The sequence below is a fragment of a genome, unplaced genomic scaffold (assembly GCF_019419815.1).
Source record: "Pyrus x bretschneideri cultivar Hongxiangsu unplaced genomic scaffold, Pyrus_bretschneideri_v1 Contig7, whole genome shotgun sequence".
NCBI lineage: Eukaryota > Viridiplantae > Streptophyta > Magnoliopsida > Rosales > Rosaceae > Pyrus > Pyrus x bretschneideri.
Genome location: NW_025999809.1, coordinates 7,668,584 through 7,695,162, shown reverse-complemented (window position 1 = coordinate 7,695,162; position 26,579 = coordinate 7,668,584). Strand labels below are relative to the sequence as shown.

General features: G+C 38.4%; 3 protein-coding genes, 1 long non-coding RNA gene and 3 pseudogenes across 5 annotated transcripts; all 7 read left to right on the top strand.

Moving 5' to 3' along the window:
* Positions 1-3,949: 3,949 nt before the first annotated feature.
* LOC103960635 lies at positions 3,950-5,331 on the top strand (annotated as a pseudogene).
* Positions 5,332-5,547: 216 nt separating this feature from the next.
* On the top strand, positions 5,548-7,859 carry LOC125472509. Of its 2 annotated transcripts, XR_007254475.1 has the most exons (3): positions 5,548-5,825; positions 7,254-7,308; positions 7,644-7,859. It is a non-coding gene; the product is annotated as an uncharacterized LOC125472509 (long non-coding RNA). The 2 variants fall into 2 exon arrangements; XR_007254474.1 differs by lacking the exon at positions 5,548-5,825 and having other exon boundaries at positions 7,112-7,308.
* Positions 7,860-10,059: 2,200 nt separating this feature from the next.
* On the top strand, positions 10,060-11,722 carry LOC103960624 (BAHD acyltransferase BIA1). Its single transcript, XM_009373107.3, is given in 2 exon segments — positions 10,060-11,455; positions 11,457-11,722. Coding segments are annotated over 2 exon segments (1,425 nt in total). The 5' UTR covers positions 10,060-10,120; the 3' UTR covers positions 11,547-11,722.
* Positions 11,723-11,843: 121 nt separating this feature from the next.
* LOC103960625 (BAHD acyltransferase At5g47980-like) lies at positions 11,844-14,382 on the top strand. The gene has a single exon (XM_009373108.3). The coding sequence runs from the start codon at positions 12,860-12,862 to the stop codon at positions 14,183-14,185; it is 1,326 nt and encodes a 441-aa protein (XP_009371383.2). The 5' UTR covers positions 11,844-12,859; the 3' UTR covers positions 14,186-14,382.
* A 495-nt stretch (positions 14,383-14,877) lies between these two features.
* Positions 14,878-16,008, top strand: LOC125472561 (annotated as a pseudogene).
* Positions 16,009-21,782: 5,774 nt separating this feature from the next.
* Positions 21,783-23,665, top strand: LOC103960623 (BAHD acyltransferase At5g47980-like). Its single transcript, XM_009373105.3, has one exon. The coding sequence runs from the start codon at positions 22,153-22,155 to the stop codon at positions 23,479-23,481; it is 1,329 nt and encodes a 442-aa protein (XP_009371380.2). The 5' UTR covers positions 21,783-22,152; the 3' UTR covers positions 23,482-23,665.
* Positions 23,666-24,132: 467 nt separating this feature from the next.
* On the top strand, positions 24,133-25,463 carry LOC125472560 (annotated as a pseudogene).
* The last annotated feature ends 1,116 nt before the right edge of the window (positions 25,464-26,579 follow it).

The window sequence follows — 26,579 nt, the reverse complement described above, 5'->3', positions numbered from 1 at the left end:
GGAAGTGAATCAGGATGCGAGTTATGTTGAGGAACAAATGGCTATCATCGACCGACCGAATAAGACTTTGAGGAACAAAGTCATTCTGTTGGTGAAAGTGTTGTGGGGAAACCATGCTATCGAGGAAGTGACATGGGAAACGGAAGAACTGATGAGGAATTAGTATCTGTATTTATTTGTTTGAGGTTGTAATTTCGGGGACGAAATTCTTTAAGGGAGTAGATTGTAAAACCCCTCCTCAATAGTATAATTTTTATTAAAAAAAAATTAATGAAATTACGAAATTAACCCATCACTTTCTACCCAATGTAGATCCCTTTTCTAGATTTTCCTCATCTCTCTATCTGCCACGTGGCATTCCCCTATCTCTTTCGTTCTCTCTGTTCTCCTCGAGTCAAGCCTCATTCTCACAGATATATATCTCTCTCTCTCTCTCTCTCTCTCTTTCTCAGAGACCCTTCTCATTTTTTTCTTTCTTGATCGACACCCCCACACCCAAAGAGAACCACCGACGACGACACCACCACATTCACCATCATGGTATCATTCTCTCTCTCTCTCTCTTCATCCTCGTCTCTGTGGAACACTGAGAACCTTCAGTGAACTTATGGGTTTTGAGCGAGAATTCGGCCATCTCCGACCACTTCACAGTGTGAGAAGTGTACTAAACATTCCCTTTTGTCTTTATCTTCATTTTGGTAAGTAGATTGTATCCTAGGTTTGCAAATCGAGCTCGAATAGAGCTTGGAGGAATTTTTCCGGCCTTCTTTTTCGATTGGGTTCGGCGACCCACAATTAGAACTCGGGTCAGGCTATCAAGTCCAAAGCTCCTTAGAACCTCAAGCCCTTGGGGCGTGTAGAAGTTGGGCCTAAAGCCTAAACCCATTTAAATTATTTATTTATTTTCTGAAACCCAAAAACCCTTGGGCCAGGCTTTCAAGCCCAAGGCGCAATGAAGCCTAACCCATTTACGAAACCCAAAACCCTTTGGACCCCAGGCCTACTGGCTGTGTGTAGCTTAGGCCTTTGGCCCAAGGAACCTAAACCCAATACCCTAACCCAAGCCCAGGATCCCAGGCCCAGGCCTAAACCCAGCCCAAATCCTAAGCCCAGTCGAGCATGAGCCTGTGTGTGGGTGCCTGCCAGTGTCGACCGTGGAGCATACATGCCATCGTCCACAGCGACATCGACGACCCATGACGGCATGTGGCAGCCGGAGCCGCCACCTTGTGACTGCGTGTGAGGCAGCGCGTGGGGGTACCTGAGGTCCCTCTTTATGTTTTTCGACGTCTTGAATCTGTTTATAAAGTCCATTTTCCGAAATTCAATCGTTTGAGTATAGTTTTATTAATTTGACCCTTTATGTGCTTAGGTGCAATTATTAATGGCGAATCCATCATTCCTATTTCGTACGGCTTTTCGACGATTGAGTATCTGTGAGTAGACCCCTTCTAAAATGCATATTTTAATGTTAGAAATGTATACATGAAAAGCACGATTTAATGGTTACATTTTATAAGTAAATTAGATTTACACTTTATGATTATCATGCTTTACTGAGAGTATTTTGGATACCATATTTTATCGAACTTATGTTCTTTGTAGTATATATGATGGATGACTATATACTATTTATGAACATGTTTTTACACTTCTTTGTAGTATATATGATGGATGACTATATGCTATGAAGATGTTTTGGGATATATGTACGTATGTTTGGAAAGATTATATTCAATGTTTTGTGCGCATCTAGTGGTCACTGTTTTGCCTACGGGCGACGATACTTATATTAGCTTTGGTTGGGTGATGTAGGGGCTTATGGGTTAGGAGATATTATATTGGCCTACGAGTCGGGTAATGTAGAGGCCTATGGGTCAAATGAAGATTTATATATTAGGCCTACGAGTCGGGTGATGTAGGGGCCTTCGGGTCAATTATGATACCATTATTTAGCACACTATACGATATATGTTTTATGAAAGGTTTTATGGCATGCTAGGGCTTTCGAAGAAACCTATTACATATTATGCTATTAGTTTTCATAAAACTTTGGGGGTTAGTATGTTGATAACTGTTTCAATATTATATATATATATATAAACTCGATCCACTTATATTTGTTTTGCGTCCCCTCAGGACATAGGAATTAGGCTTAAGATTAGCGCTACGAGGCATTCCCCTACCAGTAATATCATACCATCCTCTCCGCTTTGACATCTGTTGTAATAGCACCTCTCTATTTTACCTTCCGCTTATACTCTGGATTAGTTGTATGCTCTCAACATGTCATGCATTATCATTAGATTCTTTGTTGGCAGTTGAATATTATTATTGTATTTTTGTAAGACTTATATTTGATTATTTCTTTGCGCAGTTACGCACAAAATTTATATGCATGTGTTACATGTTCTCGGCATATGCATTCATTAAATAGCTTGCGTCATCTTCGGATGTCGGCCAATACGTGACCATCCTGATGTCCCTCGGACATCGGGATCGGGGCGTGTCAGTAGCAACACTCTTTTAGATCACAATTTAAAGGTACTCTTAACAAAAATATAACTATCCAAAATGATTTAATCATCTAATGATTATCCAATAAATAGACAGAATAAGAAGGAAAAGCAAAAAAGTAGAACGAGTGGTTTCGGCGTTGGCCTAAAACCAAACCAACCAATCCATCACAGCCGTACCCTAAACAGTATATTTCACAGTTCAATAATTAAACGAATCTTTATTTCAGGTCTCAGATAGATAACTAAAAACGAAATCCTATTGTTTATGAAATTATAAAGGTTAATTTCTCATTACTGTTTAGTTAGCTAACTTCTACACAATAATCAGAGGTCCGAGTTGATCTAACAAGACAAAAACGAACTTTTGAGTGGAAAATTTTGTAATCTAGGAGGTGGCATAATATTCCAAACAACCTATCAAATAATTTCAGTATAAGTGAAAAGAAATACAAACAAGAGGCAAGTGAAATCTAATCATATATTCTTTGATTCTCTTTCCGCCGGCGGCATATGGTCTACTTAATTTGCTGTAACAAGAGCTGTCAATATCTCTATTCTTCAATATGTTTGTTGACATGACATTTGAAGAAACATGAATATAACACGTGGGAAGTCGTTTAAAAGATGGCTTCAGAGATGAAGGTTGAAATCATTCAAAAGGAAACAATTAAACCATCCTCTCCAACTCCTCCCCACCTATCAAGTTTGAGCCTCTCCGTTTTCGATCAGTTTCAAACTGAATTTTGTTCCCTCTACTTCTCTTCTATCCCAGCTCTAGTGATGAGGTCAATTCTGATCACCGTTCTTTGCCAAAAGATCCAACCTTCTAAAAACATCATTATCTGAAGCCCTCACTCAATTCTATCCCTTGCTGGAAAGTTCAAATACAACGTTTCAATCGACGGCAATGACCACGGGGCTGCTTTTCTTGAAGCCCAAGTCAACTAATATTAGACATTTTGGACAACCCTGATTTCGAGATCCTAAATTGACTGAACTGCAGAGCAACCCTAACTTCGCTAATTTGGCGGCAATTGTCTTTCCTTCCTGACATATATGAGAGAAACAGAAACCCATATGAGCCGACTCCAGAGTCCAGAGAAACAATTACAACATGAAGCTACACAAAAAGATAAAGTACGTGTGATGACACAGCCTATGAGAAAAACCACTAATGAATCTTTCATACAGGAAAATAGCAGGGGATGAACAATGAATCTTTCTTTGCATATAGTTATTGGTCCAAAGTCGCTCTCTTTGTGGACATTAACAATATATTGTTTCTCAATTATTGGCTAACTGTTGTATATAATATTGTGGATACCTTAAAATAGGTTTGGACAATAAACGGGATCTAGTAGACCACTACAGACTTTGGCACTTTGCGCAGGGTTGTGGTCGTACAAATATTCACACCATTTTCCCCAACTCAAGTGCGGAGAAATGATGGGTTCAGAGATGAAGGTAGAAGTCATTCACAAGGAAGCAATCAGACCATCCTCTACAACTCCTCACTACCTCAAAACAACCAACCTCTCTGTTTTTGATCAGCTTATTCCTGATATTTATGTCCCCTTCCTTCTCTTCTATCCCAACAATAATACTGATCACCGATCTTTAGCAGCTGAAAGATCAAAAATCCTTAAGACATCATTATCTGAAATACTCACTCACTTCTATCCCTTTGCAGGAAAGTTCCACTATAATGATTCAATCTGTTGCAATGACCATGGTGTTGCATTTCTTGAAGCCCAAGTCAACTGTCCCATATCCAAGATTTTGGACAAAGCAGATATTGGGATGGTAAAACAATTGCTTCCAGCTGATATGGCATCCAGACAAGCAGTCACAGGCTATCTTCTACTAGTCCAGGCCAATTTCTTTGAATGCGGTGGAATGGCAATTGGAGTCAGTATTGCGCATAAGGTTGCGGATGCGTCTACAATCAGCACATTCATCAAAAGATGGGCTGAAATTGCACTTGACTCGACCAGTAGGCCCAATACTGATTGCGAGGCAGTTCTGCCAGCAGAATTTGGTGTCGCAGCTTCTCTTTTTCCACCACAAGATATTCTCAATGCACCTCAACCGACCTTGGAATTTCCTAAAGAAAAGTATATAACAAGGAGATATTTGTTTGACGCTTCAAAGATTGCTGCACTCAAGTCCAAGTCTGCCAGTGCTACTGTACCAAAGCCTACGCGCATTGAAGTAGTATCCGCTCTCATTTGGAAATGCGCAATGGAAGCATCAAAATCAAAATTCGGGTCAATAAGGCCATCTGCCTGGTGTCACGCGGTGAACATGCGAAACGTGTTGGTGCAGGCCCTCGGCAGAAAATTTATTGGGAAATCTTGTGGGGAAGTTTATAGCAAGGGCCGGAGAAAGTGAAGTCGTGGATCTTGACCTTCAAAGCTTAGTTGGTAAGTTGAGGAAAGGCATTGAGGAGTTCAAAGTAAAATATGCTAGTAATGTTACCGGGGATGCATGTGAGTCCTTGAAAGAGTATGGGGACCTCTTACAGATGGATGATATAGAAATCTATACCTGCAGCAGTTGGTGCAGGTTTCCCTTCTACGCAGCAGATTTTGGATGGGGAAAGCCATCGTGGGTGAATCAGAGTCTCGAAGGCAAGAATTTGATTGTGCTGATGGATGTGCGAGATGGAGATGGTGTTGAAGTGTCCTTAACTTTTAATGAAGAAGACATGGCCATAATTGAAAGCAATAAGGAGCTGCTTGCATATGCTTCTCTTGGTCGGAATCTCATTCTTCAAAAAGATGTTGGCAGTTCAAGGTATGTTAGACAATAGATATGGCATAAGTGATAAGCCATTTTCCCTCTCTGCAAGTGTTAACCTCACCTTGTATGGGATTATGAAAAGGAGGGGGCTTTCTTTTGCTTTGCGTTGCAAGGGATAGAAGAGACTTAATTTACTATATTAGCCTTATGAGTTTACGGACCTTCTAATATTTCATAGTGGGCCTGGAAATGATTTTCTGGGAACGGGAAAGGTAATTGAGAGATTAGTCTCTGATTGTTTGATCATCCTCTATATATTTGATGAAGCTTCAACTAGCTTCTACCAGACAACCCCTCATTTTTTTATGGTAATTAAGCTTCATCTCTAATTGTTTATTGTCTGATTAGATTATTATAATATTTGGGTTGTTGGATATGTTGGATTTGAATTGATTTTTTGTTTTCATTTTTCATAGTGATGGATTTTCGAATGAAATGCACTCAACCCTAAATTCTAGTGGGGGTGGCTGAAGCAGTTGCCGGATATGACTTATGGCAGCCAAGGTTCCTTTATTGTCATGCTTTTAGTTTTATAAAATATGACAAGTTGATATAAATATATATGTATATAGAGAACTTACATCTCTTGATAGACTGTGTTGCTAGACAGTTTTTCACTTTCCTGCTCAAAATAAGTTTATCATGTTATGCTGTCCAACTATTGATTTGGAACAACGTTATGTAAATACTTCATTCTGTCCAACCATTGATTTGGAACAATGTTCTGTAAATACTTTTCACACACCATACTTATAACACATTAGTCCTGTATTTGAAGACTTATATACAATACTTATAATTCAGATGAAGAGATCCTGATCTTTGTTTTTGGGAGTTTTTTTACGCTGTGCTTTTTGAGCAAATCTTTGTTTATCATTTGTTATCATAACACGGTCATATAGTGTTACTGTCCATTCTTTTAGTTGTTAAAATCTGCTTTTTTGAGTTGTACATGGAACTCTTAACGTAGAATTAGTAAAATGCAGGTGCAGAATGAACAACTAATCAATGTGAGAGAAGCTTTTAATTTTTTTGGGTTCAATTTTAAATGGGTTGTTATCAACCATTGAATTGCTTTTGGAGTTTTCATTTGATAAGAGAGATGGAGGATTCTTTTGGTGAAACTTTTAATCCGTGAGATTTTTAGTTAGGTTGTGTTGTGGGTTTTTGCAAATTTCTACCGTGCTTATGCATGCATTTTTGGTTATAGATATGGAAGAAAATAACATTACAGGGTGTTGAGGGTTTGTTGGTGGGGGAAGGCAGCAGCGTTAAGATTTTGCAGGTGAGATATTAGGGTGAGAGAGAAAGGGGACAAAGAGGGGGAATAGGGGTAGCAAAACAGGGGAAAAGAATATGACAGAGGAATGGACTCTTAATTTTTTCTTAACTGGTTTGAGATTTTGCTTGCTTGCCTTTGGGGTCGTCGTTGGTTTCAAGCATTTGGTGTCAAGCGGTGTTTGTTTTTTCATAACTTTTATTATTAATTTTTATGTTGTTTGCGATTTTATATCCTAGGATTTTTGAATTTTAACGTTCATTATCGGTTTTAAAATTTTTTTTCTTCGTTTGTTTGTTTTATATGTTGTGTTTGTGCTGGGACGCTGTTTTGCAAGTTCTCTTTCCATTGGGACCGCTGCATTTTTAAAGTGTTGAGGGTGAGATTTATATACTCAAAACACTCCATTTTTTTCCAAATATGCGCGTTTGGTTCTCTTCGGTTTTAAATGTTTAAAATTAAATGGTTATTTGGATACAATGGTTTATTAGTTTATCTTATGCGTTGTCATCAGGAATTCAATTGGATTGGGTAAAATGCTTTATCAATTTACGTTATAGGGAATTTTGTGTATTATGGTTTGTGAGTTTTATTGCTCATCGTTTGTTCTTTTTTCTTTGTTTGCCGGTTTCTTTTGCTGGGGATCACTACAGTTTAGGAGTCAAAATGACCACACTACCCCGTCAAGGGTTCAAATCTTGCCGTCAGGTGATATGAGAGAGGGGGTTTGATTGCCCAATTGGTTGTTTCATCAATTAATTGTGTGCAAACATTTATGTATAATTTTTTACTTCTTCCACTTAAATGGTAAGATCAAATTAAGCTACGAACTTTGGGTTTTGTAAATGTTGTGTAATTTAATTATTCATATTATCAATTAATTTTGAGCAAACATTTCTGGGTAGTTGTTAATTTCCCTCAATATTTGATAATAATTAAATTAAAGCTGAGAACTTTGTATTTTGTTCATTACCTGCTGTAGATTTTACTTGACAGAGAAAATGTACTTTCCTTGATATTATTCATGTTTTGTTTTCTTTTAGATCGCATTGTAAGGGGTCTCTTTGGAAAAACAATTCTTAAGACCAATTGTGAGGTTTGTTCTTATATCGTACATGAGTGTTTTTATAACTCTTTTGCACAATTGTTAGTATTTGTAGTTGTGATTGGTGTTGTCCTACATGTTTGGCTTGAAGAAATAAGACATTACTTTTGATAAACCATATTGAGAGTGAAGGAATCTCTTTTTGACCTGGTCATCTTGGAGTACATTTCTACTAACTTGGTACACTGTGGAAATTCATGAACTCTTTTACTTGCCCCTTTTTATATGTATTTGTTAATTACGACCCGTCGCATCGCGCGGGCATGAATCCTAGTTAAAACCTAGAGTTCGTTGATTCTATATAATTGACAGCCTGAAATTTCTTGGCTTAATTACATAACCAACGCAAACTAACTTTTGGTACGTTTATGGTTATGCAATTATAGGCATCGAGCATGACTGCTTTACACCAAAACATTTGGTGTATTTTTATCAAGTCTTGATTAAAAGAAAAGGAAAAATGTTGGAGACAATTTTACAACTCTCCCACGAATTTTAACTCGGCGGATATAACCACTTTGACGTATAAGATTTGCCCTCCACACATACGGAAAAATCATTTTATTCCATTCTAGTTGTTGAGTTTTATCTCCGATCTGCTTGAGCTTGCAAGCAATTAACAGTTGAATTATCTCCCATTAGCTTGGCTTTTCATTTTATTACATTTATTTTTTCAGCATTTTATTATGATGATTTCAATTTTCTTATATTACTATGCATTCGTTCATTGAGTTTATTTATTTTTATATTGAATTATATGTTAATCCCGTTCAATTCATTTTTTTTTTAGAAAAAAGCTTCTATGTTCTCTTACGAGTTGTATCACACACTCAAAAGAAGTAATGTATGTTTGTCATGAACCAGAAGTTCATTAACAAATCATGGCCAGATTATCTCGGCTATTCAACATCCACAATGATGTGTAGGATTATTACAAATTTGTACGGTCATATTGTTTAGGCCTCAATGTAGTGCTTTGTGCACGTCCTTGCAAGGATTGCTTGTAAGGAAAATTGGTCCTCAAACAATGTAAGTCAAAATTGACTTTGAATCCCCATTTTCTTCTCAAGAATTTAAAAGCGTATTTGTGAGCTTAATCATCATCTAATTGTGTACTATTTGACCTAGATGTACCTATAAGATGGTCATTGTGGAGTAAAAAATAATCCTAAAAATCCAGAAGACGACACGTGAACTTTCTCCCAAAGAAGACAAGATTTACCCTCATTAAATGGACAGGGCTCTCAAATATTCGCATGCGCAGCTCAACTTCCCTGGAGGCTCGAGCAGCTACCTACGACACCATCAAGCTCATCTTCTCGCGGCATAGAAAAGTCAAAAGCATTAAAGATATGATTTATCACCAAATCCTATCTTTAATACATTCCTGATTGAAGAACAACTCAAACAAGTAAGGAATCCTCATCACTATCAATTAAGGATACTTACATGATAATTCTATGATATTATCTCCTAATTAATATCTTGGAATTATACCTTCTTCGTCCATTCGGCCACCTCCCATAAATACCTCATCTCCACCATCCACTGGTAAGCTCTACGCTACGCATATATACAAGCCCTAAAATTTTGACTCTTTTCTGATTTACTGACTTAGGCATCGAAGATCCATTGGCCAAACTCTCCCCACTCCCCCCCCCCACAAAAAAAAAAAGTTGGGCGCGTGTGGCTTCGTCAAGGCTGAAGACAGCAAATTCTTGCTACAATAGTCATAATATTATTTGCTAGTTATTATACTGCAATTTCTCAAATTTCGAAGGCTATTTCAAGTCACTTAGGATAACTTTGAGCACATAACTTCTCATGGCTTAACAAAAGCTTTAAGCATTTTATTCATTGCTAATTTTTGCTTAGGAGATGCATTTTGATCACATGCATCATCATGATCAATTCAGTTGAGGTAAATTTTCCAATCAACAAGTAATTGTGTACACAAAGGTGGTTTTGTCAATTAATATTGGGGTTTGAGTTGATTTACTTGTGCTTGTATTTACCGCATTTTTGTGTATTTTAACTAAATTGTCTCGTCGTTAGGGGGAGCAATGATATTTTTAAGAACATCGTGAATCTATATAGATACTTTGCTCTTGTCTCATAAGTGACGTATATAACTCTATTCTATGTCTGAGGCATGACAGATATATAGGTTCCAAACTTTGAAATCCTCAAAAGTGAAGGTTAATAAAGTTAAGCCTGATTGAAAATAATGCTCCATAAGAGTTTATGACCAATTCTCTAAATAATTTATCTTGAATGCTCTAAATAATTCATCTCGAAATGTTTGTATTAGAAGTGACAATGGAGCCCTTAAGGAGAACAATACCCAAACAATAGGATCACTTTTGGTTATGTCTAGTCAATGCCTTCCTTTGCTCGAGTCGCAAATGGTAGATAATGAGACAATATTATAATGGTGATCTAGATCTGCGTCGTTATATGGAGGGTCCTGTTATGATTGTGAAAGTCGAAGAGTGGAGAAAAACGATGGCTTCAGAAAAGATCAAGGTTGAAATAACCCACAAGGAAACAATTAAACCATCCTCTCCAACTCCTCGCCACCTTTCAAGTACCGATCTCTCGGTTTTCGATCAGTTTACGCCTGAAATTTATGTCCCATTACTTCTCTTCTATCCCAGCTCCAGTGATGAGGAGGTCAATAATATTGATCACCATTCTTTGTTTGCTGAAAGATCCAACCTTCTGAAAACATCGTTGTCTGAAGCCCTCACTCGGTTCTACCCTTTTGCCGGAGAATTCGTATACAACGTTTCGATCAGATGCAATGATCATGGGGCTGGATTTCATGAAGCCCAAGTCAACTGTTCCTTATCGAAGATTTTGGAGAACCCTGATTTAGGGATCCTAAAACTATTTGTTCCAACTGCTGTAGAATCCAAGCAAGCAGAGGCAGGCCATCTTCTCCTTGTCCAGGTCAACTTATTTAAATGTGGTGGAATGGCAATTGGGGTCAGCATTTCACATAAGGTCGCCGATGCCTCTACACTAAGCACATTCATCAAAAGCTGGACTGAAATTGCCCTTGGCTCAGGTATTACTACTGTTCCTGCTGTGCTTCCTGCAGAGTTTCGGGTTGCAGCTACTCTATTCCCACCACAAGATTTCTTTAGCTCATCCAAACCAATTGTGGAATTTGCGGAAAACAAGTGTGTAACAAAGAGATTTGTGTTTGATGCTGCAAAGATTGCTGCTCTCAAGTCCAAAGCTGCCAGTATCACCCTGCCGAATCCAACGCGTGTTGAAGTTGTGTCCGCGCTCATTTGGAAGTGTGCCACTGAAGCATCGAGATCAAACTTGGGTTTTGTAAAGCCATCTGTGTTGCTTCAAGTGTTGAACATGAGGAAAAGATCAGGGCAGGCAATGACAGAAAACATATTGGGGAACTTTTTGTGGTACTTTACAACAACGACTATGGAAAGTGAATTGGATCTTGAAAGCTTGGTTGGGAAACTCAGGAAAGGCATTGAGGAATATAAGGAAAAGTATTCTAATGGACTTAGTAGTGAGGTTATATTTCAAAGCTTGAAAGAGTCCGGGAATCTCTTGCTAAAGGATAGTACAGAAAATTATACTTGTACCAGTTGGTGCAGGTTTCCCTTCTACGAAGCCAATTTCGGGTGGGGGAAGCCTTCATGGGTGAGTACCCATGGCAGTGAGTTGAAGAATAAAATTCTGTTGATGGACATGAGTGACGGGGTTGGCATAGAAGCGTACATTGACTCTCAAAGAAGAAGACATGGCCATAATTGAAAGCAACAAGGAGCTGCTTGCGTATGCTTCAGTGAATTCAACTGTCATTTAATCATTACTTTGTGTGCTTACATTGTGTGGATCTTTGATTTGGAGCTCTCTCAAGAATGCTTCGATGCTTGTACTATGTTTGTGATTTCGTTTCATTGCTGTTTGTGCTTTCATTTCATTGCCTCTTATTTGTATGTGTGGTTTTTTTTCCCGATAAAAAATGATATGTTTTCTGAACTATATAAGAACAAACATGAATGAATAAGTTATATTTCTGAAGCACAAGAGAGGAGGGGTTTAATTTTTTTGGGTACTACAGTCAGATTCGGAGCAGCTCTTTGTTGCCTTCAAGTATGGCCTTGGCTTCCTTCAAACAAGGCCTACGTTGTCGATTTCTAAGGGCTCCCGAAGCATTATTAGCCCCCATTTCCCAGACAAATTAATTTTTTAGGCAAGTGACCGTCTAACATGTTACATGCTGGAGACTTTTTGGCGAGATGTTCTGATTCCCCAAGATTCCTCACTTCTTAATTTGTTTAGTTTGTAGCATGGGGCAAAGCGTCATGTGTTCCCTAGCAACTTAAGTTTTTGGGGCTATATGGTATGCAATTGGTTTTCATAGTTGACTAATTAGCATAATACATAGAGCAGATCAGGTTTCCTATGTAAGTATGTTTTTTTTCATGCATTCGAACAAGTTACAAGTATGAGCGCAACCTAGTGAAATTGTTTAGGTTCAAACTTGAGTTCGAAGGGAGGAGCACATTTCTCTTGCCAACGTAACGAAACCAAAGTCTGCAGCTCTTACAAAATCCAGGGAAAAAAAGATTACCAACTACAGGTTAAGGTTAGTAATGACCTCATACGCGTTTTACGGTTTGAGGATATGGAGGAATATTGACATTCTTGATGGTGTAAGATCTCCTCTTACAACTTTTACTTTTGTTGAAGAAAATAATGCGGTGAAAGCAATTGGAGTAAAGAAATGGAAGTTGATGATTGAATTATTACTTAAATGTTGATTAATGTGCTTATTTATTATTGGTGACACATCATTTAGTTTGCAATTTTAGTCAATAAATTTAGTTTCGCTAGCATTACTCTTTATGAAAACAGAAGAAGCATGGTTTATAACTTGAGAAATGCTAAGAAGACTTTCTTAAATGAAGGTATAAAATACCGAGAGGCAAACAGTTTACCTTCGGTTCCAGCAAGAAAGCACATGGAAAGAAGTTGACTTCCATTAATTAGTTCATTGTGTTGCTAGAAAGCACATGGAAAGAAGTTGACTTCCATTAATTCATTGTGTTCACTTCGCCTCCTTTATATTGAGGGTCTTTGTTTTGTTATGCAACTCAAGTGTGGAGCAATAAGATGGCTTCAGAGATCAAGGTTGAAATCCTCCACAAGGAAACAATTAAACCTTCCTCTCCAACTCCTCACCACCTTAAAACTACCAGCCTCTCCGGTTATGATCAGCTTACCCCTGAAATTTATGTCCCACTAATTCTCTTCTATCCCAATGGCGGTGATGAGGCCAGTCTCGATCACCATGCTTCGTTTGCTTATAGATTCAGCCTTCTAAAAAAATCGTTATCTAAAACCCTCACTCATTTCTACCCCTTTGCAGGAGAATTTATATATAATGTTTCTATCAGCTGCAGTGACCATGGGGCTGGATTGATTGAAGCCCAAGTCAACTGTCCCATATCGAAGATTTTGGACAAACCTGATTTCCAGATCTTCAGACAGTTGATTCCAACTTCAATGGATTCCAAGCAAGCAGAGACAGGGCATCTTCTGCTGGTGCAGGTCAGCTCATTTAAATGTGGTGGATTGGCAATTGGGATTAGCATTTCACATAAGGTCGCTGATGCTTCCACACTCAGCGCATTCATCAAAAGCTGGACCGCAATTGCCCTTGGCTTGGCAGGTGCTACTGACCATGCAGTGCCTTCTCCAGAATTTGGCATCGCAGCTACTCTCTTCCCGCCACAAGATATCTTCAATTCACAACAAGTAACCGTGGAATTTCCTCCAGATAAGGGTATAACAAAGAGATTTGTGTTTGATGCCTCAAAGGTTGCTGCTCTCAAGTCCAAAGCTGCCAGTGCCACTGTGCCAAATCCTACACGAGTTGAAGTTGTATCAGCGCTCATTTGGAAATGTGCAATGGAAGCTTCAAGATCAAACTTAGGTTTTACAAAACCATCTGTGTGGTCTCAAGCGGTGAACATGAGAAAAAGATCAGGGAAAACCTTGGCGGAAAACATATTGGGGAACTTTTTGTGGTACTTTGCGGCAATGAGTATGGAGAGTGAGGTGGATCTGGAAGGCTTGGTTGCAAAATTCAGGAATGGCATTGAGGAATATAAAGAAAAGTATCCAAACAGTGTTAGTTGTGAGGATGCACTTCAAAGCATCAAAGAGTCTGGGAACATCCTGATAAATGACAGTATGGTGACCTATAGTTGTAGCAGTTGGTGCAGGTTTCCCTTCTATGAAACAAATTTTGGATGGGGGCAGCCATCATGGGTGAGTACTTATGGTAGTGAATTCAAGAATACGATTCTATTAATGGACACAAGTGATGGTGTTGGTGTGGAAGCGTTGTTGACTGTCACAGAAGAAGACATGGCCATAATTGAAAAACATGAAGACCTGCTTGCATATGCTTCTGTGAATCCGCCTGTCATTTAATTAACATCCTCTTGCGGTTCTTAGATGGATGTGATTGTATACATTTGAATTATTGTTTCGATGCTTCTACTGTCTGTGTGCTTTCATTACTTTTTGCTCCTTATTGTTTCTGTACTGCATCTTCAATAAATTTGATATGTTTTCAGCTTCATATTAGAACAATCAATGAATGAAGGAGATATATTTCACCGTCTGTGTATTTCAATTATTATCTAATACATGAACCGTGGTCTTTGAAGATGGCAATGGCATACCAGCTCAGTTGACTTCAAAAGAAGAAGCCATGGCCATAACTAAAGCAATCAGGAGCCGCTTGCTTGCAGATGCTTCTCTATATGACTCTGTAATTAATTAGTATCCTCTTCTCGCTTTCAATTGTTGGTGTGATGTCGTTCTCTTTGTGGAGTGATTAAGAATGTGTTACTTTTAATCATTGACTTTTCTTTATAAAAGACCGGATTTGTTTTTTAATTATTATGCATACCGTAGTAGAGTTTGGCACTATGCATAGCATCGCTATAAATACAAATATGTGCAGCGCCGTAAACTCGAGTTTGTTAGCACTTGAGCGCTCATGGTGAATACTAAGGAGAGCCTATACATATATGCATATATATATATATATATTATATGATCAAATCATAAGTGTTTACATGATCTAGCAAGGCATCAACTACCTAGAGCAAGGTAAGATGGCCACAGAAATCAAGGTAGAAATTATTGACTGGCAAGCAATTAAACCTTCCACCTTAACTCCTCTTCACTTGAGAAGTTATACGCTCTCTTTTTTCGATCAGATGGCTATCGAAATTTACACCCCACTACTTCTCTCCTATCCCATTACCAGTACTACCATTACAACCAGTAAGGTCAGTACTCGCCACCATGCATTAGATGCCAGCATCTAATGGAATTATTAGCTAAAACTCTCACTCACTTCTACCCTTCAGCAGGAAGGATTGTCAAAGGTAATTCCATAGTCAAGTGCAATGATGATGGTGCTGCATTCATCAAAGCACAAATCAGCTGTTGCTTGTTGGATATTTTGGAGAACCCAGATGGCCAGATATTGAAACCAATCCTCCAATTGAAATTGAATCCAAAGAAGCACAGGCTGGTTGCTTTTTGTACAAGTTAATTTGTTTGAGTGTGGTGGAATGGCAATTGGGTTGAGCATTGCACATAGGATTGGCTGATGCATCCACATTATGAACTTTCATGAATTGTTGGGCCATAATAGCCCTTGGGTCAAGTGACAGTGATCAGGTACTGAACCTTCCAGAATTTGGTGCCGCATCTGTTTTTTGACCAATAGGATTTTCTACTCATCACAGTCACCAGCAAGGGAAGTCATCAAAGAAAAATTCATAACATAGAGGTATGTGTTTGATGCCTCAAAGAATGCCACTCTTCGATCTGAATTAGCCAGTTCAGTTGTTCCCAAACCTACATGCGTAGAAGTGGTTTCAGCGCTCATTTGGAAGTCTGCAACCAAAGCATCGAGATCAAACTTGGGGAAGCAAAGGCCTTCATTTTTCTATCAAGATGTGAACTTGCGCAAAAGGGTTGTGCCTCCCTTGCCAGAAAACTTAGCTAGGAATGTTGTGGGTTCATTTATATCAAAGGCTGATGAAGAGAGTAGTGTCATAATCTGAAAGACTTGGTTGCTAAATTGATGGAAGGCATTGAAGGATTGAAAGAAAAATATGCTGCAAAACTTGTCTTTGATTCTGATGAGGCATGGCAATAAGCACAATAAACCGAAAAATAATGACGAAATGGAGATTTATAGCTGCACAAGGTGGCGTAGGGTCTGTACATGAGGTTCTGACTGGTTAGGATCCTTTTGAAATTACGCAAATATGTGTATATTTTGGTCATACAAGTGTTTATTAATAGGAAAATTATCTATTTAGTATTCTTCTTTGATCCAATTCTTTGTTTTATGAAAAGGGTGTGTGCACACTCCTTTTTACTTCTCACACATCTTTTTAATTTTCAGCTGTCGGATCAAATGAATTGAAGAAAATCAAAGGATATAAATTAATAAAGGGTGTGAAAAGTAAAAAGAAATATGTGAATATTAGACATCTTAAAAAATGGTGAATATAACTAAATTACTTGATATTCAATAGTTTTTTTTTTTTTTTTTTTTTTAAATAGATTCAAGAAGAATACCAAACCCTTAAGCTTTCATCGAAAATGAAGATATAAATTACTGAGAGGCAAACAATTTGCATCGATTCCAGCAAGAAAGCACATAGAAAGAAGTTGACTTCCATTAGTTCATTGTGTTCACTTCGCCTCTGCTAACTCGGGCTTATTTTGGGGTTTAATTTTCTGATATTATTCTTCTCATCAAGGAGGGAAATATATATTGTACAAGATTGATTTACAAGGAAAAAAACACAAAATAATATCTATCCTAATTACATCCTGATTACAAGGACCCAAACAGGTAACTAAGCTAATTACAAAGGTCAACTCTCCAACACTCCCCCTCAAGTTGATGCATAAATGTCGTTCATGCCCAACTTGACTGAGAGAGTTGTAGAACGCTTAACTGGCAACAGCTTTAGTTAAGATGTCCGCTAATTGATCCTCTGACTTTACGAACACGAATTGAATAATATTCCCATCCAACTTTTCCTTAATGAAGTGTCTGTCAACTTCCACATGTTTCGTGCGATCATGCTGGATTGGGTTGTGTGAGATATCAATTGCTGCTTTATTATCACAAAACAAATTCGAAGCCAACATTGAAGGACACTCGAGTTCTTTGAGTAACCTCCGAAGCCATAATAATTCACATACTCCTTTTGCCATACCTCTGTATTCCACCTCTGCACTTGATAAAGCAACCACTTTCTATTTCTTACTCCGACAAGTCACTAAATTTCCCCCCACAAATGTAAAGTAACCCGATGTAGACCATCGATCAGTAATATTCCCTGCCCAATTTGCATCGGTAAAACCTTCTATCTGGCAATGACCATTCTTAGAAAACATGATGCTTATACCCGAGGCAGACTTTAGGTATCGTAGAATGCGTTCAACTGCACCCATATGCGTATCACTCGGGGAATGCATAAATTAACTAACAACACTTACTGCATATGCAATATTAGGCCTGATACAAGATAAATAAATTAACCTCCCAACTAACCTTTGATAACGATCTCAGTTAGTGGGAATTTGATCAGGGTGCACGGCAAGATGGTGATTTTGGACTATAGGGGTGTCAACCGGTTTACAATCAAGCATTCCGGTTTCGGCTAACAAGTCAAGAACATATTTTCTTTGAGATAGAAATATACCCTGTTTAGATCGAGCTACTTCTATACCCAAGAAATATTTCAATCCACCAAGATCTTTCATCTCGAACTCAGTTGCTAAGTAATCTTTCAGGCTTGATATTTCCTCTTTATCATCACTCGTAACAATCATATCATCCACATAAATAATAATTGCCATCAATTTACCCATTCGACGTTTCAAGAAAAGTGTATGATCAGAATTGCTCTGCTTGAACCCATACTTCCTCATAGCCGTCCAGAACCTACCAAACCATGCTCGAGGTGATTGTTTCAATCCATACAATGCCTTATTCAACTTACACACCATTCCGGGTTGTGAAACCGATGCCTAACCAGGTGGAATATTCATATACACTTCTTCTTTAAGATTACCATGTAAGAAAGCATTTTTCACATAAAATTGCTGTAATGGCCAATCCAAGTTAGCCACCAACGAAAGTAACACTCTTACCGTATTAATCTTTTCTACCGGAGCAAATGTTTCTGTATAATCAACACCATACGTCTAAGTGTATCCTTTGGCCACCAATCGTGCTTTGTATCATTCAATCGACCCATCGGCTTTGTACTTGATGGTGTACACCCATCGACATCCCACTATCTTCTTTCCTCAGGGTAGCAGAACTAAATCCCATGTTTGATTTTTCTGAAGTGCATCCATTTCTTCCTTCATTGCCTTGGTCCATCAATCATCAGATAGTGCCTCTTTTAATGAACTTGGTGTGCTATCATTGGATATTTGTTGTACAAAAGTTTTGCCGAGTTTTGATAATTTATGTGATGACACATAGTTGGCAATGAGATATTTAGAGACTTTTGTTGTTTCCGGTGAATATCGATTGCGTGGCTTTCCCTGGTTATGCCTGAAAGGTAACTGATAATTCAGAACATCGAATACATCAATAGGGATAGTAGATCTTACCTTAGGAATATTCTCTGGAGTATGGTCATTTGGCGGTACTATATTTTGAGACGATGGGGAGTAATATCAGTAGAAGTCTCAAGATCAACAAGTGGCAACCCTGTTGCCGTGAGTGAGGACGGTAGTGTCGTGCCTGCCGCTGGTTTTATGAGCAAGGATGTTGTTTTTGTTGGCTGGGCTGGCATCGTAGCCACTGCGGGCTCGACTATTGGCTCAGCTACTAGTGGCAGCGGAAGATCAGTGGTAGTAGCCATATATGGTCCAAACCTGCTCGTCATGCAGTGTCTCTCCGTGAAGAGGAGGGTTGGAAAAAGCTGGAGAGTAATACATCTTAGACTAAAAAAAAGTAACTTCCATGGTAGTATACATCTGACGTGAAAGAGGGTGGTACAACGGTACCCTTTCTAATGTAGTCCATATCCCATGAAAACACAACGGAGAGCACATGGGTCAAGTTTTGTCCGTTGATTTTTATGTAGATGAACAAAGGCAACACAACCAAAAACTCGTGGTGGGAGCACCAAAATGGACGGTAGAGGCAAGAATGTAGCAAGAACTTGCAAAGGTGTAAGAAAATTCAATACTTTGGATGACATGTGGTTGATAAGGTAAGTGGAAGTCTGAAGAGCAACATCCCAAGAGGAGCGGGGAACATCCGCCCTAATCAATAATGATGAAGCCGTTTCTAATAGATGGCGATTTTTGCGCTCAACCACCCCATTCTGTTGAGGTGTCTGAGGACAAGTAATCTCATGGAATATTCCTTGATTAGTTAAATAATGTGTAAAATCATTATTAACATATTCACCACCATTATCAGATCGCAAAATCTAGATTTTAGTGGAAAATTGTGTCTGAACCATGGTGTGGAATGTCTTAAACGCCAGAAACACATCACTTTTATGCTTAAGAAGGTATAACCATGTCATCCGTATGCAATCATCTATGAACGTTACAAACCACCTAATACTAGATGAAGTAGTAATCGGAGATGGCCCCTAAACATCCGAATAAACAAGACCAAAAGGAATAACACTTTTATTAGAATTCAACGGATAAGAAACACGGTGACTCTTGGCAAGTACGCAAGTGTCACATTTAAAGTCTGAAACCAAACAACCAATAAATAAATCTGGAAACATATGCCGTAAATAACTAAAAGACGGATGACCCAATCGGCGATGCCATAACCATATCTGATGCCGTTTGTGATTAACGGCTCATTGGGCGAGATTGACCCGTCCTGTACTGACATCATCCACAAAATAGAGATCCCCCCTCTTAGTACCACGACCAAAATTACCATTGGTTATCATCAATCCGTGATCCCATATTCTCATGTGCATGTGCATGCATTAAAATTTTTCATTTCTTTAGATATCCTATGCCTCTTGAAGGGCATTACATTGTCTCTTCTAGTACAGTCATAGTTTAAAGTGTGGATCATAACCTCTTTTGAAGCATTATAGAGCTTGAATTTTATCCTCTACTTTCGAGAGTTGAGTCATTGGAACCTATACATCTATCATGCTTCATGCATAAGACATCAACATTCTCATGTCCGCAAATTGTCCTTTCTGGGATGTGTATCCATGCAGCGATTGTCATACTTTCGGCATGCAACAATTATGCTTCGGAAATGCAATAGTTTAGTAGTGCCATATTATTCTTTTTTCGAAGGACTAAATCTTTTCGAGTCTGAAGGTCTGCCATGCTTCAGGTGTGCAACAGATAAATCATTTACTGCCACATTATCTTGTCCAACAGGGACATCAATTCTTGTAAGCATATTTGCAGCAAGTATATGTGATTTTATCACTTTCGTTGCGTCATTCAATTATTCTTACTTCATTTTCTCATTGATTGCTTCGTGAATCAAAGTAAGACAAATTCTCTTCGTTCTTCTAGAACTGTCTTTTCTCATCATTCTTCTGGAATGATATTTTCTCATTGTTCTTCTGGAACGATGTTATTTTCTCCCCTTAATGGCGATAAAATTGTCTTATCAAAATGACAGTCCGCAAACCATGCAGTAAACATATCCCCAGTCAAGGGTTCTAAATATTGAATGATAGATAATGAATCCAACATAAATTCCCAGTTTGCGTTGATGCCCCATTTTAGTATATTGTGGTAGTGCAATAGGCACATAGATAACACAACCAAAAACTCGTAAATGTGTAATGTTTGGCTAGTAGTCAAACATAAGTTGTACTGAGAAGTCTTGATGGTTGGTAATAGGTCTCAACCAAACTAATAATGCATCATGTAAAATTTACATGTCCCTATGTAGAAAACTGACAATTTCGTTTTCATGAGTAAAGAGCGGGTAATCAATTTCATCCGCTTAAGAGGCCTATGTGGAGTCAGTCCTGCCATCACCATCTCAAACAACCGAGTATTCATGGGAGTTCTAGAGATCCATTGAAAACGACGCGATCTGAGTTTCCAAGTCTGATGAGATTTTTCTGGATCACTAGAAACTAGTTGTCAGGCATGAGTTTTCTTATCTCATGACGACTACAAGTTGTTGTAAATTTCAATTCTCACCGGAATTCAGTGGGACGCTTCTAGCGCAATGGGAGAGACAGAAAATGGACATACCTTTTATTCTGTGAGATTTTGGCTGGCAGAGGTGAGAGGTAGGTAATGCTTCACCAGATTTATGGCGTTGTGCTTTCCACTGACATAAAAGCTTCTCGTGCTAATAACGTGTTGTAAAATCGACTGTTGTGTGTGCAGTGGAATAAACAAGACACAAAATTTACAAGGTTCCTCTATAATTAGTGTGACTGGAGTACGTCTTTGAGACAACAGTGGTGCTTTCATTTATAATCTAGAATCATAAAAATACAAAGATGACTCTCCCTATTATCTCTCTATTCCTCCTCTCTTCTCAGCCGTTTGGCTTCTCTCCTTATTCGTATCTCTCCTCCTTCTTCACCTCTCATTTATTTTATAGTAAGGAGAATGCTATTCACTTTACAAATTTTCCACAAATAAATAGTAAAAATACTGTGCATAAATAATAACAAACCATTCATGTGGGCCAACCACGTATTATTCACAACAGATAATGAATTTGGTGATTGCTACAAAAAAGAATCAAGAGACAGGATTTAGTGGCTGGGTCGATGAGTGTACAAGGTCAAAAGGGATTTCAAAAAGGCAATCACTTTCCCTATCTTTTTTGACACATCAATCATGTACGTATATATAATATTTAGGAAATATAAATAAAATGAATAAAACAAAATAATGAACTTGAATTTCATCGCACAGGAACTGCAGCCGTCTAAATCTGTGTATATATGCAGGGTCTTTGTTATGAAATTAAGTGTGAAGCAAAAGATGCCTTCAGAAATGAAGGTTGAAGTCCTTCACAAAGAAACAATTAAACCATTTCTTCACGCGTCCACGCGCAGCTGCGGGGCTTAGACTGCCAAGATGCTGGCCTATTTCTTGCTTATTATTTATTTTTTTCATCCTGGACGTATGTTTAAGCCTACCATCGGAAGCAAAGATGTTACGGCGCCTAAGGCCAATAACTTTTGGCCATTGGCCAATGGTTGGGGTTGAGTATCACCTAAACCCTTCTAGTAATTGTTGATGAATACAATAAGCTGAATAAAATAAATAACATTGATTTCATCCCAGAGGTACCTGACTTTTTGTATTGAATTATATATGGAGGACCTCTGTTATGCAACTCAAGTGTAGAGCAAAAGATGGCTTCAGACATCAAGGTTGAAATCCTCCACAAGGAAACAATTAAGCCTTCCTCTCCAACTCCTCACCACCTTAAAACTTGCAGCCTCTCTGGTTATGATCAGCTTACTCCTGAAATTTATGTCCCACTAATTCTCTTCTATCCCAACGGCGGTGATGAGGCCAGTATCGATCACCATGCTTTGTTTGCTGATAGATTCGGCCTTCTAAAAAGATCGTTATCTGAAGCCCTTACTCACTTCTACCCCTTTGCAGGAGAATTCGTATTTAATGTTTCGATCAGCTGCAGTGACCATGGGGCTGGATTGATTGAAGCGCAAGTCAACTGTCCCATATCGAAGATTTTGGACAAACCTGATTTCCAGATCTTAGGACAGTTGATTCCAACTTCAATAGATTCCAAACAAGCAGAGACAGGCCATCTTCTGCTAGTGCAGGTCAGCTCATTTAAATGTGGTGGATTGGCAATTGGGATGAGTATTTCACATAAGGTCGCTGATGCTTCTACACTCAGCGCATTCATCAAAAGCTGGACCGCAATTGCCCTTGGCTCGGCGGGTGCTACTGACCATGCAGTGCCTTCTCCAGAATTTGGCATTGCAGCTACTATCTTCCCACCTCAAGATATCTTAAATTCGCAGCAAGGAACCACAGAATTTCCTCCAGATAAGGGTATAGGAAAAAGATTTGTGTTTGATGCCTCAAAGATTGCTGCCCTCAAGTCCAAAGCTGCCAGTGCCACCGTGCCAAATCCTACGCGAGTTGAAGTTGTTTCAGCGCTCATTTGGAAATGCGCAATGGAAGCTTCAAGATCAAACTTGGGTTTTACAAAACCATCTGTGTGGTCTCAAGTGGTGAACATGAGAAAAAGATCAGGGAAAACCTTGATGGAAAACATATTGGGGAACTTTTCGTGGTACTTTGCAGCAATGAGTACGGAGAGTGAGGTGGATCTGGAAATCTTGGTTGCAAAATTCAGGAAAGGCATCGAGGAATATAAAGAAAAGTATCCTAACAGTGTTGGTTGTGAGGATGCACTTCAAAGTGTCAAAGAGCACGGGAATATCCTGATAAATGACAGTATAGTGACCTATAGTTGTAGCAGTTGGTGCAGGTTTCCCTTCTATGAAACAAATTTTGGATGGGGGCAGCCGTCATGGGTGAGTATTTGTAGTAGTGAATTCAAGAATACGATTATATTGATGGACACAAGTGATGGTTTTGGCGTGGAAGCGTTGTTGACTTTCACAGAAGAAGACATGGCCATAATTGAAAGACATGAAGACCTGCTTGCATATGCTTCTGTGAATCCGCCTGTCATTAATTAACATCCTCTTGCGGTTCTTAGAAGGATGTGATTGTATACGTTTAAATTGTTGTTTCGATGCTTCTACTGTCTCTGCGTTTTCATTACTTTTTGCTTCTTATTGGTTCTGTAGTGTATCTTCAATAAAATTGATATGTTTTCAGCTTTATATTAGAACAATTAATGAATGAAGGAGATATGTTTCACCCTCTGTGTATTTCAATTATTATCTAATACATGAACTGTGATCTTTGAAGATCGCAATGGCATACCAGTTCAGTTGGCTTCAAAAGTATTCACAGCCATAACTAATAGTAGTCAGGAGCTGCTTGCTTGCAGATGCTTCTCTATATGACTGTAATTAATTAGTATCCTCTTGTCTCTTTCAATTATTGGGGTGATGTCGTTCCCTTTGTGGAGTGGTTAACATTGTGTTGCTTTTAGCCATTGACTTTTCTTAATAAAAGACCGGATTTGTTTTTTAATTATTATGCATACCATAGTAGAGTTTGGCACTACGCGTAGCATCGCTATATGTACAAACATGTCTAGTGCCGTAAACAGTAGCTGAGCGCTCTTGGTAAATACTAAGGAGAGTCTATACATATTTTATGATCAGTTCGCAAGTGTTTATATGATCTAGCAAGGCATCAGCTACCTAGATCTAGGTAAGATGGCCACAGAAATCTAGGTAGAAATTATTGAGTGGCAAACAATTAAACCATCCACCTCAACTCCTCATCACTTGAGAAGTCATAAACTCTCTGTTTTTGGTCAGATGGCTATTGTAATTTACACCCCACTCCTCTTCTATTCTATTACCAGTACTACCACTACTACTAGTAAGGTCAATACTTGCCACCATGCCATGCTGTCGATGAAAGATGGCAGCATCTAATAGAATCATTAGCTAAAACTCTCACTCACTTTTACCCTTTAGCAGGAAAGATTGTGGAAGGTAATTCCATAGTTGAGTGATGGAACTGCATTCAGCAAAGTGTGAATCAGCTGTTGCTTGTTGGATATTATGGAAAACTCTGGTGGCCAGATATTGAAACGATTCCTTCCAATTGGATTGAATCCAAAGAAGCAGGCACAGGCTGGTTGCTTTTTGTCCGAGTTAACTTGTTTGAGTGTGGTGGAATGGCAATTGGGTTGAGCATTTCACATAGGATTGCTAATGCATCCACACTACGCACATTCATCAATTGTTGGGCCACAATAGCCCTTGAGTCAAGTGACAGTGATTAGGTACTAAACTTTTTTGGTGCTGCATCTGTTTTTCCACCAATAGGATTTTCAAACTCATCACAACCACCAGCAAGGGAAGTCATCAAAGAAAAATGCATAACACAAAGGTATGTATTTGATTCCTCACAGATTGCCACTCTCCAATCTGAAGAAGCCAGTTCAGTTGTTCCCAAACCTACATGCGGAGAAGCGGTTTCAGCACTCATTTGGAAGTTTGCAACCAAAGCATCGAGAGCAAACTTGGGGAAGCAAGGGCCTTCATTTTTTCTGTCAAGATGTGAACTTGCGCAAAAGGGTTGTGCCTCCCTTTCCAGATAACTTGGCTGGGAATGTTTTGGGTTCCTTTACATAAAGGCTGATGAAGAGACTAGTGTGATAAATCCAAAAGACTCGTTTGCTAAATTGAGAGAAAGCATTGAAGGAATGAAAAAAAAATATGCTGCAAAACTTGTCTGATTCTGATGAGGCATGGCAAGAAATCAAAGATAAGCACAATATGCAAAAAATAATGACAAAATGGAGATTTATAGCTGCACAAATTGGTTTAGGTTTCCTTTCTACGAAGCCAATTTCGGATGGGGAATACCGTCATGGGTGAGCGTAGCTTGTATTGCAAGTAAGAACATAATTGTATTGACGGACAAAGGAAATTGCAGTGGAATTGAAGAATGGGTGACTGTGAGTGAAGAAAGCATGGCCTTATTTGAAAGCAATGTGGAACTGCTTGGATGTGCTTATGTAATTCCAAGGTAATTCCAAGTGTGATCAACACCTAGTAGTGACCAAATTAAGAGGCTACTCCTCCATTTCTAATGCGACTTAAAACATAAATTGATAGGTTTTTAATTTGTTAACAGCTTAATTATTTTTCTTACTCGACGGAGAAGTTTTCAATTTGCAAATACTTTTTTGTTTTAAAAAATACACACCACTTTTTAATCATCATGCCAAACTCCAACCACTTCGTTTCATTTGTCTTTGTATTACAATTCAAGCTTTTATTGTGGTTACATCATGATAATTTGATTTCTTAATCACAACCTTCTTTGCTATAATTTGATTCCTTGATCACAAACTTCTTGTCTCCTTTTGACAACGACTTGATCATAAACTTTATTTGCGGGTTTTGGCATATTCTCTTTTAATTAATTGAATACTCTACTGTTTTTTTCTACATTCATAAAAGATGATCACGAAAAGAGAAGTGTGAAAATTATTGACATAAACTTTATTAAGTTTTGCGTGTGAGTATGTGGTCATATTTTATATATTTTTATCATATATATTTTTTTTCGATTTTGTATACCTGGCTAAATCGGATACATGGTCTCTGTTGTCATAAGGTATTTAAAAGATAAAAAAATTCGGATTTAAACCAATTTGTGATGAAGTTAGTAAGAATTTATGTCAAGAATTAAAACTTCCATCTTTCCTCCATTATTAAGCCTCACGTGTGAGGCTAAAATAGTAGCCTGCCCCTTACTCATTGGTTTCCGATTTCAAGGGTTTAAATGGGACATTATTGACCAGGTTCAGCAAGTCTGCGCCATCGAATGGTTGGGTGAAGTCCTCCTATGGGAATATGACAACTGATGCGATTCAAGACTTCCATTACAGTCATGAGAAATAACCGTGCTCTTTCAAAGGAGCAGTTCAATCGAAGAATGAGAGCGACTATGGAATGGATGAAATGATCATTTTATCCTCAAGTGTGAGGCTCACTTGCAAGCTACTAACGGAGGCACATCAAATTAATTTTGGTCATAAATTCTAACAGACTTTATCATGAGGTTTATATCCAAATGTTTTTACTACTTAGGCTATCTTTCAAATGCCCATGACCACGAGAACCATTTATCCAATTCCGCT